This window comes from Lagenorhynchus albirostris, chromosome 10 (assembly GCF_949774975.1).
Source record: "Lagenorhynchus albirostris chromosome 10, mLagAlb1.1, whole genome shotgun sequence".
In the NCBI taxonomy this organism is placed as follows: domain Eukaryota; kingdom Metazoa; phylum Chordata; class Mammalia; order Artiodactyla; family Delphinidae; genus Lagenorhynchus; species Lagenorhynchus albirostris.
In genome coordinates this window covers 66,613,871-66,630,021 of record NC_083104.1, presented here as the reverse complement: position 1 = coordinate 66,630,021, position 16,151 = coordinate 66,613,871, and the positions used below count along the sequence as shown (strand labels likewise).

The following is a 16,151-nucleotide window of genomic DNA, read 5'->3' as shown; positions in this document are numbered from 1 at the left end:
AAGGAGGTGGGAGGGGGAACAAAGGCACCCCCCCATTTGTCTCAGTGTGGGAGGGTGCTGGGCAAGCTACCTGATTCGGGGGGTGGTGAGGAAAGATCTTGGGGGCAACCCAGCTCTAATTCTGGGGAGCCCTTTTCCCCCCAGCTCCCCATTGACTTCTCCCTCTGTCAAAGCTTGTTCTGGGAGAGGGTCCCCTCCAGTTTCCCCTCCTGCAGAGGTAACTTGGCTGATGGGGCTCAAAGCATCTGTGTGTTTATCACAAAGATGCAGAGTGCCCCTCTCCTGAGGTTAAGGATGATGGTGGGATTTTAGTCTGATGAGCAGGTGGAGGAGTGGTGTTTTGTTGTATTTTCAGGGTCTAAGGTGATTAGAAAGGATTGTGCTCTAGAGAATTGTGGACTGAGTGGGGAAGAAAAGAGGGGTTGGCACCTGAGAGAGCAAAGGAAAAAAATGCAGTGAAAGGAAATGACTTTGGAGGCAGCAATAGAAGGACTTGAGGCCCAGAGCAGTCAATGCAGCCCATTGTAGGGAAGTCACCTGGTGACACTTTGGAGAGAGAAAGTGCTCAGGGAAGGGGACTGGCACAATGACGACTGCCCCTCAGTAGGAGTTGTCTGTGCCTAGAATGACTGTTTGGCTGCAGAGATGGCCAGTGTGAGTAGAGGCGGAATGCAGGAGGGAAGGGCTGCAGGTGAGGCTGTGGGTGAGCCAGCCCCAGGTGAAGAGAGGTGCCCAGCTGCAGGATCAGCTGCCTGTGGCGGGCTGAGGTACAGGTATTCATGCCTCCCTCTTTCCTGAGTGCTCAGGCCTGAGGGCAGGTTGGGCAGGCCTGGGCAAAAGGGAACAATCAGGGAAGGTCAAAGGCAAGGTACTGAAGTCCAAGGGCAGCTGAGCCTTAGCTGGGAAGGTGGGAGAACAGTCAGTGAAGAGCAGGGTGGCTCGGGTATCTGTGAACCAGCCAGGGTGGCAGAGCAAGTTTATTTTATTTTTTCAATTTTTAATGAGGTATAACATACATAGTGAAGTGCCCAAATCTTAGTAGTGTTACCCCAATGATGCATTTTGATATCCATTTACCACCCAGATCAAGAGACAGACTAGCACCTTAGAAGGCTCCCATTTGCATCTCCCTGCTATTACTCCCAGAAATATCCACTGTGTTGGTGCCTGGTTTTGGGGGAGCAGGGGTCCTGGCTCAGCTCAAGAAGTCAGGCAATTTGGGGCAGGATGCCCCAGCTGCCTTCACCATCTCTCTGTGTTCCCTGCAGATATGATGTTGACTCCAAGAGTCCTGATTTATCCAAACACGTGAGTTCTGCCAATGCCTGCCCAGCAATTCTGAAAGTCTCTTAAATGCCAAACTCTGAGTTGGCCTTGGGCTTCACTGTGACACAGAATGTGTCTGATGCTGCATCCTGTCATTTCAGAGCCCTCATACTTCCAGGGGTGAGGTGATGGAGGAGGTGGGATGGCTGTGAACAGAGTGGGTGACGGTGGTCTTTTCTGTACCCTGGATGTGCAGGATTTTCTGGGCCAGGCCTTCTGCACCCTTGGAGAGATTGTGGGGTCCCCTGGGAGCCGCCTGGAGAAGTCCCTCACGTAAGTGTTCAGGGGAGTGGGACCTGTCTGGTTTGCTTCCTCAGTGATGGGCCAACTTCCTGTTCATCCCTGCTGAGGGCTGGCTCAGGGGAGGGGCAAAGCAGTCAGCCAGTCATAACAGACAATCGGAAATAAGGAGACCTCATGGGCCTTGCCCTTGCAGGGCTTTTAACCCAGTTATCTTGGAGGGACCCTGGCTCAGTTATTAGAACCCCATGTTCCTTAGCATGGCCCGAGATACTATCTACCCCACTCTCACACCCCACCCCATCATTGTACAGGGGAAGAAACTGAAGCCCAGAGAGGGAACTTGATTTGCCCAAGGCCACACAGCTAGGAAGCAGAAGAGCTGGGATTTGAACCCAGGGATCTACTCACAAAGAGTATTCCTCAGATTGTTCATACCTTGTTGAGGCCAGAGCTGGGCATGGTGAGGCCCTCCCTATCCCACCCTGCCCTTGCATCATAGGGTTTTAAGTGCTTTTAGGGGAAGACTATTACACTGAGCAGGCTCTGGGATGTGGAGTCCCAAGGCTTGTCACAGTGGAGCCTGAGGGTGGCTTCAGGGACCAGCCAGGTTGGCCAGGTGATGGGGTGACCTCTCTTGTCCCTGTTTCAGGAAGCCCCAGGAGTAGGGCCCAGGCAAGAGAGGCCTTCACACTAAGACAAGTGTCCAGGTCATAGGGCAGGGTGGGCAGAAAAGCTCTGCACTTGCTTCTGCCAAGTTCACACTGGATGCTGTCCCCTCACCGTGATCAATAACTGCAGAATGTGTTATTGTGTGGGGGTGGGGGGGTGGTCTCTCTCCCAGGCCCTTGTCTCTGACCCCCAGTAACTGTGTGGCAACTTCAGGGTCCCCAGAAAGGCCTCACTATCCCCACAAACGTCTCCTCCTCTGGGTTCACAGAAGATAGTGATAAATAGCTATCATTTATTGAGAACAGGTAGTAAACTTATGTTTGGGGGCTCTGAAGTTTATAGAGTTTGGGGTCCCGGAAGTGAGTTTGTGTCGGCCCCTCTCAGCTCCCCACTGCCTGGATCAAATGCACATGAGTTATTTGGGTCTGTGCTGTCCCCTGACCCACCTTTGGTGGAGGGACACACCTTCAAGAGGGATCAAGGAAGACTTGGGATAGGGGATGGCTACTGAGAGGAGCCTTAAAGGGTAAGCGGGATCTAAAATGCCGAGATGCTGGGTGTTGGTGAAGGAGGGGGATCTACTCTCCCCACTGAAGACACATGAAGTTTTCATGTGTGTAAGTCTAGTTGTCTCCCAGGCTAGACCTATGAAGGGCTCCCTTTCATTGGGCATCTGTTCTGAACCAGACAGTCTTTTGTCTCCATGGCCTCATGTGATTATCTCAGCAATCTCCCCATTTCACAGCCCGAACACTGAGGCTCAAAGAGGTAGAGCAGAGGTTCTCAAACTGTAGCAGGCATCAGCATCACCTGGAGGGCTTGTTTAGTACAGACTACTGGGCTCCAACCCCAGGTCTGGGCAAGGGCCTGAGAATTTACATTTCTAACACATTTCTAGGGGCTGTGATGCTGCTTGCCTGGGGACCACACTTTGAGAACCCCTGGGGTGGAGCTGCTCGGGGCTTCACAACAAGGTTTGGGAAGAAAACCTCTCCTTCCTCTGGCCTGTGGCTCTTGGTCCTGGTTTGATGTTTGACCCAGAACAGAAACCTGTCTCCAAGAATCAGATGCCAAGTGCTCTGGCCTCTCAGAATGGGGATACTCAGCTCATGACCTGCCCTCTCTCTCTCCACAGAATAGGAGCATTCAGCCTGAATTCCAGGACAGGCAAACCCATGCCAGCTGTATCCAACGGGTAGGCCACCAGACATCTCTAGCCCTGGAGTCCTCAGACATTCAGCCAGCTCTGCAGAGGGGGCCTCAGAGTCCTGGCCCAGTCCCTGCTCCTACCACTGTGCCTTTAGCCCTGGTCAGGGACACAGAGAGGGTCCTGGGTCCCTCCTAAAGTGGCACTTTGGGCCACTCCGCAGCTGGCCCTCCCCCCATCCAGGCTAGAGCTCCAGCATCCCCAGCCCCAATGGCTCATAGGACTTCAGGGAGCAGGGTGGGGCTTAGAGGTAGGGGCTGTTTCTGGGAATCAGCAGGGGCTGGGCACTCTTCCTTCCCTTCCTCTCTCCCGGCCAGTTTTCTTCCACCTCCCACCTCCTCTAACCCTTCCCCTCTCTTCTCTTCATCTCCTCCCCATCTTCTTCTCCGTTGCTTCCACTGCTGGATGTCAGCCTGCTCACAGAGTAGGTTCCGCTAAATCCTTACTCTCCGCATTTGCTTACCAGCTGTGGCAGGCTGGCCTTGTTCCTCCAGCCCCCACCCTGAACATCTGCTTTTGGCTGGCCTCACGCAGATATGGCAACCAAGACCCTCCCACTCTTTCCCTTTCCTCTCCTGGTTGGAGAAAGGGTCCTCACCTGGCAGGGGTCGGGGAGCCAGGGTAGGGAGCATCTGCTTGGGGGACCAGCCTGGAGGTGCCTCTGGAGACGAGCACTTTGGCTGAGTAAGCAAAGCTCCACTGGCCTTTGCAGAGGGCTCCTAGAAGTTGGGGTCCCAACAGCTGGATTGGCCACCAGCCTAGCAGGATGTGGGAAAGAGGCCTTCAGGGGACCCAGGGATGCTCACAGCCCAGGAAGTATATGGATGCTAATTTATAAGAAGAGTAGAGAAGCAGCAATTGGAGAGGGAGCAGGAGTCAGAGAGAGAAACAGAAAGGGAGAGCAAGAAAGACCAGAAGGATGGAGGGAGGGAGGGAGAGAGAGAGAGAGAGGCCAAGCGAGCAGGTGGGAGCAGACTGGGGCTTGAGAGCGCGGAAGGAAAGATTGGAAATAGAAGAGGGGCTAAGAGGCAAAGAGAGGAGCAGATGGAGAACCATTGGACAGAGGAGGCTGGTGTGAGGATTCTATCTCCCTGGTCAAACAAATCAATCTTTACTAGCAAGGAGGGCCAGATTGGGGGGCGGGGGAGGTAGGGAGGGGCTTTGGGTTACTCAACTCAGCTGCCCAAGTCTAGGGGGACAAGCTGTCAGGCACCGCCACCTGCCTATGGCAGGGGAACCTCGAGATGCAGCCTCTGCTCTGCTCACCTGATTTGAAGAGATTTGGGCTGTCTCATCAGCCCTCAGGGCCGGCTCCCATGCCTCCCCTGTTTGAGAACCTCTCCCTTTAAGAGCTGGCACTGGGGAGAGCTCCATCAGTGGTTCTCAAAATGTGATCCACAGTCAACATGCTGGTGACCCTGAGGCTGGCCCAATTGTGGGGCTAGATTTTATCAGCTTTGCACGATTGTAAAGGAAACCAGGCAGGGAGAGAAATGGTGCTCTTGAGGGCCTTCTCTGTGCCAGGCACTGTGTGTGTGCATATTAGTTAGTAAAATGGATGCTACAATTACACCCATTTTATGGGCCATGAAACTGAGATTCAGAGAGGTGTAGTAGTGAGCCCAAAGTCACACAGCTACTGGACAACGTGCCATTTTCTTCTCCCTCCCAGTGGCCCCTGGCTGCACTGGGACCCCCCTGGGTTAGTCCTAAACAATCGGAATGGGATGGGATGGTGCCTGGGGGAGGGGGCCCTCCTGATCAAAGGAAGAGGTAGTGCAGATCCCCTGGGTAGAGCTCCACCCTGGGAATTGCCCTCCTAGAGGGGATTCTCTGGGTGGGTTGACTTCATGTCCCGGTTGCCTCCCTCACAGAGGAGGCACATGGTTGGCCGGGATCTCTCTCCCCCAGAGAGACCCCAGCCAAGAAGTTTAAGGGGAGGGAGCCATGGGAGAGGGCCCGGCAAGCTGCCACCAAGAGTATACCAGCCCTCCTGCTTTACCCCCTTTTACTGCTCTCTCACCTACGATGAATCAGAGTGGCTCAGAGCTGGAATGTTCCAGGACTCTGGGGATCAGCTGGGTGCAGGGTGGGGTGGCTAGCCCACGAGGTCTTTTGCCCACAGAAGTGGTCTTTGGATGGAAAGTTTGAGGACCACTGGTCTGGAAGCCTCCGGGTGAGTCTGGATGCTTTTCCAATTCTAGGACTTTCACTGCAGACAGTACCCTTCTTGGCGGGCTCTTGGGGAGCAGGGGGCGGGGCAGCTCCAGGCCTGGGGGCCTGGCCCAGGAAGCAGTGCCCTAGGCCACAGGAGACTGTGTCTTCTTAGGGGCTTTGGGGCAGATCTGCTGGATGGTTGGGGGTGGCGGGAGGAGGATGAAGAGGGCTGATTCAGGGAGAGTTCAGGCTTGTGGCTCTGTCTTTGTCTGACTTTCCATTCTTTCATCTTCTCCTCTCCCAGTGGTGTCCCAGGGAAGAAATGTGGCACCATCATCCTGTCCGCTGAGGAGCTCAGCAACTGCAGGGTGAGTGGCAGAGGGACTCCAGGACAGGACCTGGTGGGGGTGGGGTTGAAGCAGTGACAGAGAGCAAGCTGGCCTCTCTGTGACCGTTGTGTGTCATTGGAGGGACTGGGGGAAGACAGGGCTCCTCAGTCTGACCTGGCTGTCGTAGAAGTCCACAACATCGGAGCTAGAAGGTGTCTTCCCTTTTTACAGCTGAGCTGAGGCCCAGAGACAGGAGGAAACTCGCCCACAGTCAGCAGCAGAGCTGGGCTGGGAGCCCTGGTCCACTCCCCATCATGGCCACCGCTCACTTGTCCTTGAGCCAAGACTGCCTTGGCACTGACACTAGCAACAGAGGGGCCTTTTCTTGGAGCCTGGGCGCTTGGCATTTAGTTGTCATTTTTCACTTTTAGCTCTGGAGTAGGGTGACACCCCTGCATGGGGCTGAGGGAGAGAGAGCATGTGGGGTGTGTGTGTGTGTGTGTGTGTGTGTGTGTGTGTGTGTGTGTGTGTGTGTGTGTGTGTGTGTTGGGAAGCCAGAGTCTGCAATCCTAGCAAAAATCCCTTTGTTTTGCTTCTTCTGTGGGACTGTGGAAAAGAAGGAGATGGGGACAGCTGGCAGGTAGCTGAGCACCCAAGAAGGGACTCAGGGGACCCAATGGCTAACAATGCTGATAAAATGCAGTAATGGTGATAGTTTCTGTTTGTCAATGTCTGGGCATTTTACATGTTATCACTACTTCTGACAACAATCCTAAGAGGTAGGGTAACCATTGTTATTCCCATTTTATGGATGAGGAAAGTGAGGTTCAGAGAGGCTAATCACCTGTTCAAGGACAATAAGTGGTAGAGCCAGGGTTCTAATCCAGGTCAGCCTGATTCTGAAACCCAGGCTTATTCCCCTAAACTACCCAGGCTTGCATGCCCCTTAGGTTAATTAGGAGCCACAGGTGAGAGCATAGAGGGTCATAAGGAGAAAAGGAGGAGACAGCGACAGTGTGAGCACAAGACCAATTCTGGGGTAACCTGGGAACTCAGCTTCCTTATGGGGCTGGATCCAGCTCAGATTAGAGGGCCTGGGAGGGATGAGGAGAAACAGCATTTTCTGACCTTCCTGGGAAGGCAGTATAACTATTGTATCCATTAGCTATCAGTATTTACCATATTAGAAGTTAAAATTGAGGGACTTCCCTGGCAGTGCAGTGGTTAAGACTCCGCGCTTCCACTGTAGGGGCGCAGGTTCAATCCCTGGTTGGGGAATTGAGATCCCACATGCGGCAGCACAGTGCTGCCAAAAAAAAAAAAAAAAAGAAATTTAAATTATGTATTAATTCATTTAAAAATAACAATAATTTAACCCATTATAGGTTAACAGAAGTAACATCTTTTTTGAAAAATAACTATATTTTCCAAAATAAAATTCATTTATTGAGAAGAGTGCTTTGCTTTATATTTTAAAAAATCACTTTAACGTCTGGCTTAACAGAAGAGCTGGATTTTCATATCAGCTTCTGCAGTCAATCTGTTATGATATCACTGTTGGATAACTTCTAGAAAACTCCATGTCTTATCAGCATTATTATGAAAATAGCTTTGGCCTCGTGGACTCCCTTGGGGGTTCCTGGTCCATACTTTGAGAACTACTGGTGTGTATGGAGGTATAAATTGTTAGCCAATATTAATTGAGCGATTATTCTGAGACACACACTGTGCTAAGTGGTATATAGTATCAGTTTATTTATCTGATGTACTATAATATGTAATGTAATCCGTAGAATGATGTATTATAATATCTGATGTATATGGTCCTCATTTTACAGAGAGGTTAAGGGACCTGCCCAAGGTCACACAGCCACTGAGTAGAAGAGATGTGAGCCCAGGCAGTCTGGTCCTAGAGCCAGGGTCTTTAATGACTAGGCTGTAGTGCCCCAAACTCTGCTTTCAGGGCCTTCCAGTTGGAGAATAAGACACAGAATTGTTAGGACAGGGCAGTATAACAATGACCAAATCATCTCAAACACAATTGCTCAATCTGGTTTCTCTACTTGTCTGTTTACCTCAGTGGGTCTGGAGGAACTTGACCGCAGGACTAAACCTCCCCCTCGTATACACCCAGGAGAGGGCGTGGCGTGCAGTAGGTGATCACAGGGGTTCTTTTGTGAATCTGTGACTGAATGAATAGGAAGCAGGTGATGATGAAAACTCCTATGCCTATATATGCTGGCGACCTCAACGCTGTTAGAGTCCCAACAAGGGAGAGAATGCAGCTGATGCGTAGACTAGAGCTTCTGTTCAAGCTTCCTGAGCCTCAGTTTCCCCACATGTATGCTGGGGCGGATAGGGTGGCAGTGAGGATTAAAGGAGATTGTGAAGGGACTGTGCCTAGCAGGGGCTGGGCTCCTAGTGGGTGTCTGGGAAAGGTTGAATCTGAATTCCCTGAAGCCTAGATTCAGTTTGCCCCCATGCTTATAACTCAGTTGGTGACTTCCTCCCTAGTTTATAATTAAATAAAGTAATGCAAGTGAAATTGCTTTGGAAATTCTAAAGCTCTGGACAATGCTTGGTGCTGTTATTGGTCTACTTTTCCGGGATTGGTAAACAGTCTGGGTTTAATACCCCTTAGGCTCTGCCTCCTCCTCCTCCTTCCCCACTCCTCCCTTCCCCGCCTTCATCCAGGGATGACAGCAGTTTCTTTGATTTAAGCTGTTTCAGAGCAAGTGGGGGTTGGGGGGGGCTCCCTCCCTTCCTCTTGATATTGTCAGCTTCTTTTCTTTTGGGGCATCTTTGGCTGAGTTCTGTCTTTCCCTAGAATACTTGCAAGGAAAAGAGACTAATTCCCAGCATCTGGCTGAATTAAAATAATTACATCTGAACGGCTTTGCTTCTGTCATTCCAGCATTCAGTAGGAGGATCAAAGGAAGAGGGTGGAGTCTGAGAGATGGTTTTTCACCAGAGCAGGGCTTCCTGCTCAAATGGATATATTCTGCCAAAGCAGACAAACCCTCCCTTCATCCATGGGGATGGTGTGGGCGGGCAGGGACCAGCAAAAGATTAGAGTAGACTCCAGCGGGTCACCAGCATGCTTTGATGGGTTATAGAAAAGCCCTTCTCATCTGGAATTTAAATACCAAGAAAGTGCCAACAATCCGAATTTGATCCAAAATATTATTCAGTGATACTTGATATTGACAACGACGAGTTAATCTCCTGAAGGGGCTCTGAATGACCCAAGAGTTAATTATGCTCATCAGTAAAACAATGATTTTTCCATGTAATACTGAGCAATATTTGCATAGTCCTCACAGTTGACCAAGACTCTCATGTTAACAGTCTATTTGATTATCACCATGGGGCTCAGGGCTGGGTAGGTGTGAGTAACCCAGTGCACAGATGCAGAGAGGTTGAAGTGACCTGCCTAAGATTGCAGGATTCTAGCCCAAGCCTTCGTTCAGGGAGTCTTTCCCTCACCCAGGGAAGTCCCGAGTCTTCATGGTACATGGAACAGCTGTGGGCTCTGTGGTCTTTGTCAGGCCAGTAGCCTTTAGCAGGCGTGAGTGGCTGGGCTTCTGGAGAGAGGCAGTGGGGTGTTGCGGGTGCAGGGAGCAGATAGCTCCTTGCCTTCCCCTCCCCAGACCCTTAGCTACCCTTAGGGCTGCCAGCCACCCAGACCAGCCTTGCTCTGGAGCCAGGAGGTCCTGGCCGGATGCACATTCTCATTGCCTCCCAGTCAGGTCCCTGTACACACTGGCAAAAGTGTGGCTCACCTCTCACAAGCCAAGGGAGTCAAAGCTTCACACTGCAGCTGCCCCTCCCCCGCCCCTTTTAGGTATCAACAGCCTGCTCGTGTATTCATTCATTTCATTTCATCAGATATGCTTTGGCTCAGTTCATGCCCTCCCAGAGTTTCCAATTTAGTATGAGAGAGAGAGACAGAAATTGCCAACCAGCAATCACAGCACAGCAGTGGTCCTCAACCCTGCCTCTTTTTTTTTTTTAATACATTTATTTATTTATTTTTGGCTGTATTGGGTCTTCGTTTCTGTGCAAGGGCTTTCTCCAGTTGCGGCGAGCGGGGGCCACTCTTCATCGCGGTGCGCGGGCCTCTCACTGTCGCGGCCTCTCCCGTTGCGGAGCACAGGCTCCAGACGCGCAGGCTCAGTAGTTGTGGCTCACGGGCCTAGCCGCTCCGCGGCACGTGGGATCTTCCCGGACCGGGGCACGAACCCGTGTCCCCTGCATTGGCAGGAGGATTCTTAACCACTGTACCACCAGGGAAGCCCCCCTGCCTCTTTTTTATAACAAATATTTTATAGCACTCTTTAGTATCTTGAAGGAAAATTCATGGATATACTATACACTATTCCAAAATACATACAGGTGAGGCAGTGAGCCCTTGCAGCTACCTGGGGGGAGATGGATCCAGGCAAAGAAGTTAGCTCTTGCAAAGGCCCAGGAGCAGGAAAAGAGTGATGAGTGACATCAGAGAGGCAAGGGTGTGGGTGAGTGTGGAGGCCAGGTTGTGTGGGACCTTGTGGCCGGGGAGCTTAGCTTTGAATCCTGTTAAAGTCAGAACTCTCATTGTTCTAAAGACAGACTTCAGAGAGAGCCCAGTGTCTCTATATGGGAGGCTCAGGAAGAGTACTGGGACGGAGGGAGAAAGGTAGGAAGAAAGAGGTAAGGTGAAGTGGGGGGTAGTGGTGAAGGTTTTCTGAGTGTCAGAATATGCAGGTTGATGTTTGGGAAAAATGTGTGTGTGGCCAGCACAGGTGTAATTGTCCTTCATGATAAATGATCAGGATTCAGACATCACCTTTTAAAAAAGTTAATTTGTAATGTTTTGGTCTTAGAAATTATCTTTCTGGTTAAAAAAAAACAGAATGAAAGAAAACAAAACAAAAACACTTTTCCTGATGCTAGAAAAATAACATGTTTCTAACAGACAGTTGGAAAATACAAAGAATAGAAACATCAACAAGAGCTAATCACTGTTGCCATTTTGATGCATTTCCTCCAAGGCTTTTTTTCTAGGCGTACAAATATATAGTTTTTTCTTATAATTAGTAGAATATGGTAACCAGATTTATTTTCCCATGTCACTAGATATTCTTGGAAGACATTTTTAATAGCTGTATATCACTTTTCTGTTTATGGATGGGCCATAATTTATTAAAGCTATTCTCTTAAAGGAAACAGTATAATTATTACTGCAGTGAACATCCTCATAGCTGAATTGTTCCATTTTTCTTTGAACTTTAGTTGATGGATTTTGGTTAGTATGCCAGACACACAGGCTCAATGAGCAGGAGGAAAAACGGTCAATCTGGAGTATTCAGCCTCTGAATGACCAAATCAACAGTTACACAACTGATTGGATTGCTTGAGAAGTCAGTCATTAAGACAGGAGAGAAAAACCAACTTGACCTCAAGGTGGTTATTCCCGTCAATGTGTAGGGACAGGCCTAGCCTCCTAGACCAACTTTAATACTCCCCATCTGCATTAGAATAAACTCTAGCCTATGGAGTCTTTGCTTCTATCCCTGAATGCCTACACCCCAGGCAGGCCGGGGCTCTGGGCCCCTCTATGAATGCAGAAGCCCTTCTGAAGGTCACTGGTCACAGAATCACCCCCAGCTCTGAGTTGTGTTTCTCCCTACGGGAATGCTAAATTTCAGAGTTGTGGCTAATGATTCTTTATTTTTTAATTTAATTTTTATTTTATATTGGAGTATAGTTGATTTACAATATTGTTTTAGTTTCAGGTGTACAACAAAGTGATTCAGTGATACATATATATATATCCATTCTTTTTTCGGATCCTTTTCCCATATAGGTTTTTTCTTTTTAATCAATGTCTTCTTTTTTCAGACTAAAAAAGGCAATGTACTAATTCCAGGAAATTTGGAAAATGCAGCAAATATTAAAGAGAAGACAGTAAATGTCACCATGGTTCCACCATCTATTTAAAAGTGCTTCTTAGGGTACAGCATGTGAGCAGTAGGGCAAAGCGGTTAGAACTTGGGCTCTGGATCCAGACCAAATGCCATTGCTTACGAGCTCTGTGACCCTGGGCAGGTTACTTGACCTCTCTGTGCCTCAGTTTCTTCATCTGTAAAATGGCTTTATTCAGATTTTTGATATTTTATGTATCATGGATTTTTGCATTGATTTTGATTTTTTAAAATATCACATTAGGGACTTCCCTGGCAGTCCAGTGTTTGAGATTTCACCTTTTAATGCAGGGGGTGCGAGTTTGATCCCTGGTGGGGGAGCTGAGATCCCATATGGCTCGCAGCCAAAACACCAAAACATAAAACAGAAGCAATATTGTAACATTCAATAAAGACTTTAAAAATGGTCCACATCAAAAAAATCTTTAAAAAAAATCTCATTAAAATCTTTCATTATTGAGATTTTTGGAATCCCTTAAATTTTGCACTTGCCTTATCCTTGCTCTGATCCCGGGGGCTGCCAGCAAGACCCAAGCCAGAGCAGCCTTCCATTCACCACCCCCCACCCCCGGCGCGTTGCTACCCTCTCCCAGCCTTCAGCCCACTTGCTGACCTCCTGGGTCAGGGAGGCCTAACATGCTAGAGTTGGGCCAGGCCACCATCCCAGAGAGAAAGGCTGTTTGCTGTGGTCTCCCAAGCAGCCTGATTAACATGCGGAAAGATGCAAATTGAGGCAATCCTGCTGTTTTAGAAGAACTTAATATGTTTTTTTAAAAGATAGGGTGAAAAGGCAGAAATTGCAGAAAATTATATATTGCGGGATCTGTTTTATCATCTCTGCAGTTGATTCCAGAGATGCTTCTGGTTTGGGACAGACATATCATGTGTTCAGAGAGCCCCACTGCCAGGCTGAGAATGTCAAACAGCAGGACCTCTGACCCTCAGCCAGAATTTGCTGCTCCCTGATCCTGCTGGCCCAGTGCATTTTATTGCCGCTTCCCTAGCCTCTTCCTGGGGTCACATGTATATCAAGTGTTGATTCATTCATTAACCCTTATTTAAGGGGAACAGTTGAAGCATAGTAAATAGGACTATTGACATAACCCAGAAGCACCTTCAAAAGCAAGTCCCCAAGCAGCTCCATGCTCCTTGTCTCACAGGCTCCCCATGGGCCACACACCCATTAGGGAGGAACCTTGCCTTGGTTATAGCCTAGAAAGCTCTCTGAAGTTCTGTCTTATGCCCACGGATTTGACAATGGCCCCATACAGTTTATCATAATGGGCTTTTGGCGAATGTTTCTGGGTCTGGGTGGCGATAGGGAAGGCAGATCATGTTGAAGAACAAAATAAGCTCCCAGCAATGCCTCACACATATTTGCCATGGGGGTGGGGTGGGGGAATGAGATGTGGCTCACTGGTGGATGTTTCCAGTTAGATGAATTTCAGAGTCAGTCTTTTTTTTTTTTAGCTAGCTTGCATAGAGGAGACTTTTCTAAAATGGATTTCACACTTCTCTGACTTCTCAAACTGAGGCTACAAAACATAATTAAACTTACCTTGATGATTCGGGGTCATCATTTGGAATCTCAGTTATTAATCTTTGGAGCCAAACTGTCTTGTTTCAATCCAAGCTTCTCCTCTTACTAAGCTTTGTAGCTTCAGGAAAGGGTATTAACTTCTCTGTGCCTCAGTCTCCTCAGCTTTAAAATGGGAATAACGATTGTAGTTATCGTAGATAAACACGAGTTGAACATTGGCAATTCCATATGGGTCAGCCCGGGAGTAGATGGCACTTGGCGAGTGTTGGCTTCTATTCTTTTAGCTGTTCTATGCTGGGCACTGTGGACTGGTACTTAACATATATCATCTCCCTTGGTCTTCCCAACAGTCTCACAGGGGGCATTATTACTCCATTTTTCCAGAGGAGAATACCAAGACTTAGGTTAAATTGCTTGCCGCAGGCTGCTCAGCTAGGAGATGGCAGAGCTGGGGTTCCAACCAGGTGTCTGTGGCTCCTTTGTACTGTTCTCTCTGTCAGGTGCTGTGCTGGGACCATGGCCCTCCCAGTGGAGCACTAAATAGTCCTGGAAGTTAGGGTCTATTAAGTTCTGCATTAATATTTTTCTGATATTCCTGCTCCCCTCCCTGACCTTGCAGGGCCCGCAGGGGTCCTTCTAGGAAGGAAAAATAAGAGCTTTGCCTCTGGATTTTGTGGCATCTGTTTTGGTTGTTTCAAATATATGTGTGTATTTCATAGTCAACCAGTATAGGTGTCATGTGCAGCTTGCCTGTATCCATTCAGGTGAAGGTGTCACACAGGTGACCTCCAGATGTGGGAGAGGTCACTGTGATAACCACCAAGCTATGCTGGAGGGATCCTGGATCCCCAGACTGTCCCCTGAGCACCAGCCTTCCCTAGATGCCGCCCCTTTCCCAGTACGCTCCCTGTGGCATCAGCGCCAAAACCTAAACCGCCCAGTTGAAAAGGACAGTGGTGATCATCCTGTCCAGTGCGTCACTTTATAGATGAGAAGACAGGCTCAGAGGGCTTGAAGGACTGCTGGGACAAACTAGAACTCAGAGCTTTGCATTCCTTGCTGGGGCTCCTACTCAGCAAAGTCTGGTCTGTTTTCTGATGCCGCTGATGGTTCCATCCATGGGGAGGAGCCAGGGCCCACTTTATGGGCATGTGATCAGTTCAGTCACACAGGACCTGCTCTTGGTTTAATGTTCTGCTGTTACAGTCTTGAAATCTCTTAATACTCTTTGAACAAAGGACCTCACATTTTCCCTTTTTACTGGGTCCCACAAATTATATAGCCAGTGCCAGGAGGAGCCTACCAGGTCCTAGGCTTCCTCCTCTTTCTAGGCCTTGGGATGGAACTCCCCAGGGAGGCGTTTAAAGTGCTCCCTCCATCCAGCATGGGATGGGATTGGAACTTTCTCCTGGGGAAAGATAGTGACTGCTGGGGATGGACTTAGAAGGCTAGATATCTTTCTGGGAGGGTGTGAGGGAAAGCCCTGAAGTCTAACTGCCTTTGTTACCACCACTGTGTGATCTTGGACGACCTCTAAAAGCCTCAGTTTCCTCATCTGTAAACTGGGAGACTAGAGGAGTTACTTCATACTGTTATAATGAGGATTCAGTAAAATAATATGTGTAAAGAGAAGGCTTAACACAGCACCTGGCATCGAGTAAGTGCTCGGTAAGTCAGCCATTCTCTATTCCAGGTCTGAAGTCCTAGATTCCTCAGGAGGCTCTCAGATTCCTGGGGCTTCTAGGCCTTGGAAGCCCCCAATCCGGCCTCCTTGTCCCTCTCAGGTGGGCGATGCTGAGGGACATGATAAAAGCCATCATTACCTGGGCGCCTCCGTGGGCTGGCCACTGTGCCCCAGCACTGCCCCTCAGGGCCTCCCTTCAGGAGACCCTCTCAGCCCAGGCCAACCCGAATCCAGCCCTGACCCGAGTCAGAAGAAATCAGCGACTCTAAAGATACAGGGAAGCGGGTCTTGTGAACTATAGTGTGCTCTGTGCTGGAAGAGGCATGACTTTGAAATCATGCTGAGTTCATACATGTTGAATTTCTGTTCCACCAGTTGCCAGCTGGTGATGTTGGGCAGGTTACCTAGCTCCCCCAACCCCCAGCGTCCTCATTTGTAAAAAGCAACAAAGGATTATTCTGAGGGCTAAATATGATAAGGCTGTAAAGCACTGAATTCAGTGACAGGCCCACACAGATGGTATCTAATACATGTTTGTTGAATGAATGAATGAGCCAGTGAATGGAGGGATGCTCTGTTTGCTGTTGTCAGATGTCCTTGAGGGAAGGCATATGAGGTGGTAGAGGTGGGAGTGGGGCAGGGACAGAGACCACACACAGTGGGCAGGGGGAGGGGAGAAATATCCAAATCATCATAACTTGTACACACACAGTACTTAGTGTGTGCAATATACTGTTCTCAGTGCTGTACTCAATTAACTCATTTCATTCTCACAAGCCTATGAGGTGGGCCTTGCCTGTACCCCATTTTACAGATGAGGAAACTGAGCACAGAGAGGGTGAGTAACTTGCCCTAGGTCACACAGCTAGTGAGGGGATGGAACGGAAGCAGGCAGCCTGGCTCCAGAGACCATATTCTTAACCATTATATCGTACCCACTGCCCCAACCTTTGACCATGTCCTTCAAGCTGTGAGAGGTTGCATCTTCATCCCTGCCAGCATTTTGGTCCTCACTGGGCTGTAGGACACT

General features: G+C 49.3%; 1 protein-coding gene across 3 annotated transcripts in view; it reads left to right on the top strand.

Annotated features, from left to right (window-relative positions):
* The window catches only part of CPNE5 (copine 5), an 83,526-nt gene that overhangs the window by 33,705 nt on the left and 33,670 nt on the right, over window positions 1-16,151 (top strand). The window contains exons 5-9 of one of the 3 annotated variants that reach the window (XM_060162730.1): window positions 1,269-1,308; window positions 1,523-1,599; window positions 3,374-3,433; window positions 5,571-5,621; window positions 5,907-5,970. In XM_060162730.1, coding sequence (XP_060018713.1) covers window positions 1,269-1,308; window positions 1,523-1,599; window positions 3,374-3,433; window positions 5,571-5,621; window positions 5,907-5,970 — 292 coding nt within the window. Of the gene's footprint in view, window positions 1-1,268; window positions 1,309-1,522; window positions 1,600-3,373; window positions 3,434-5,570; window positions 5,622-5,906; window positions 5,971-15,943; window positions 15,960-16,151 lie in introns of those variants that run through there. The other 2 variants (XM_060162731.1, XM_060162732.1) reach the window with 2 other exon arrangements.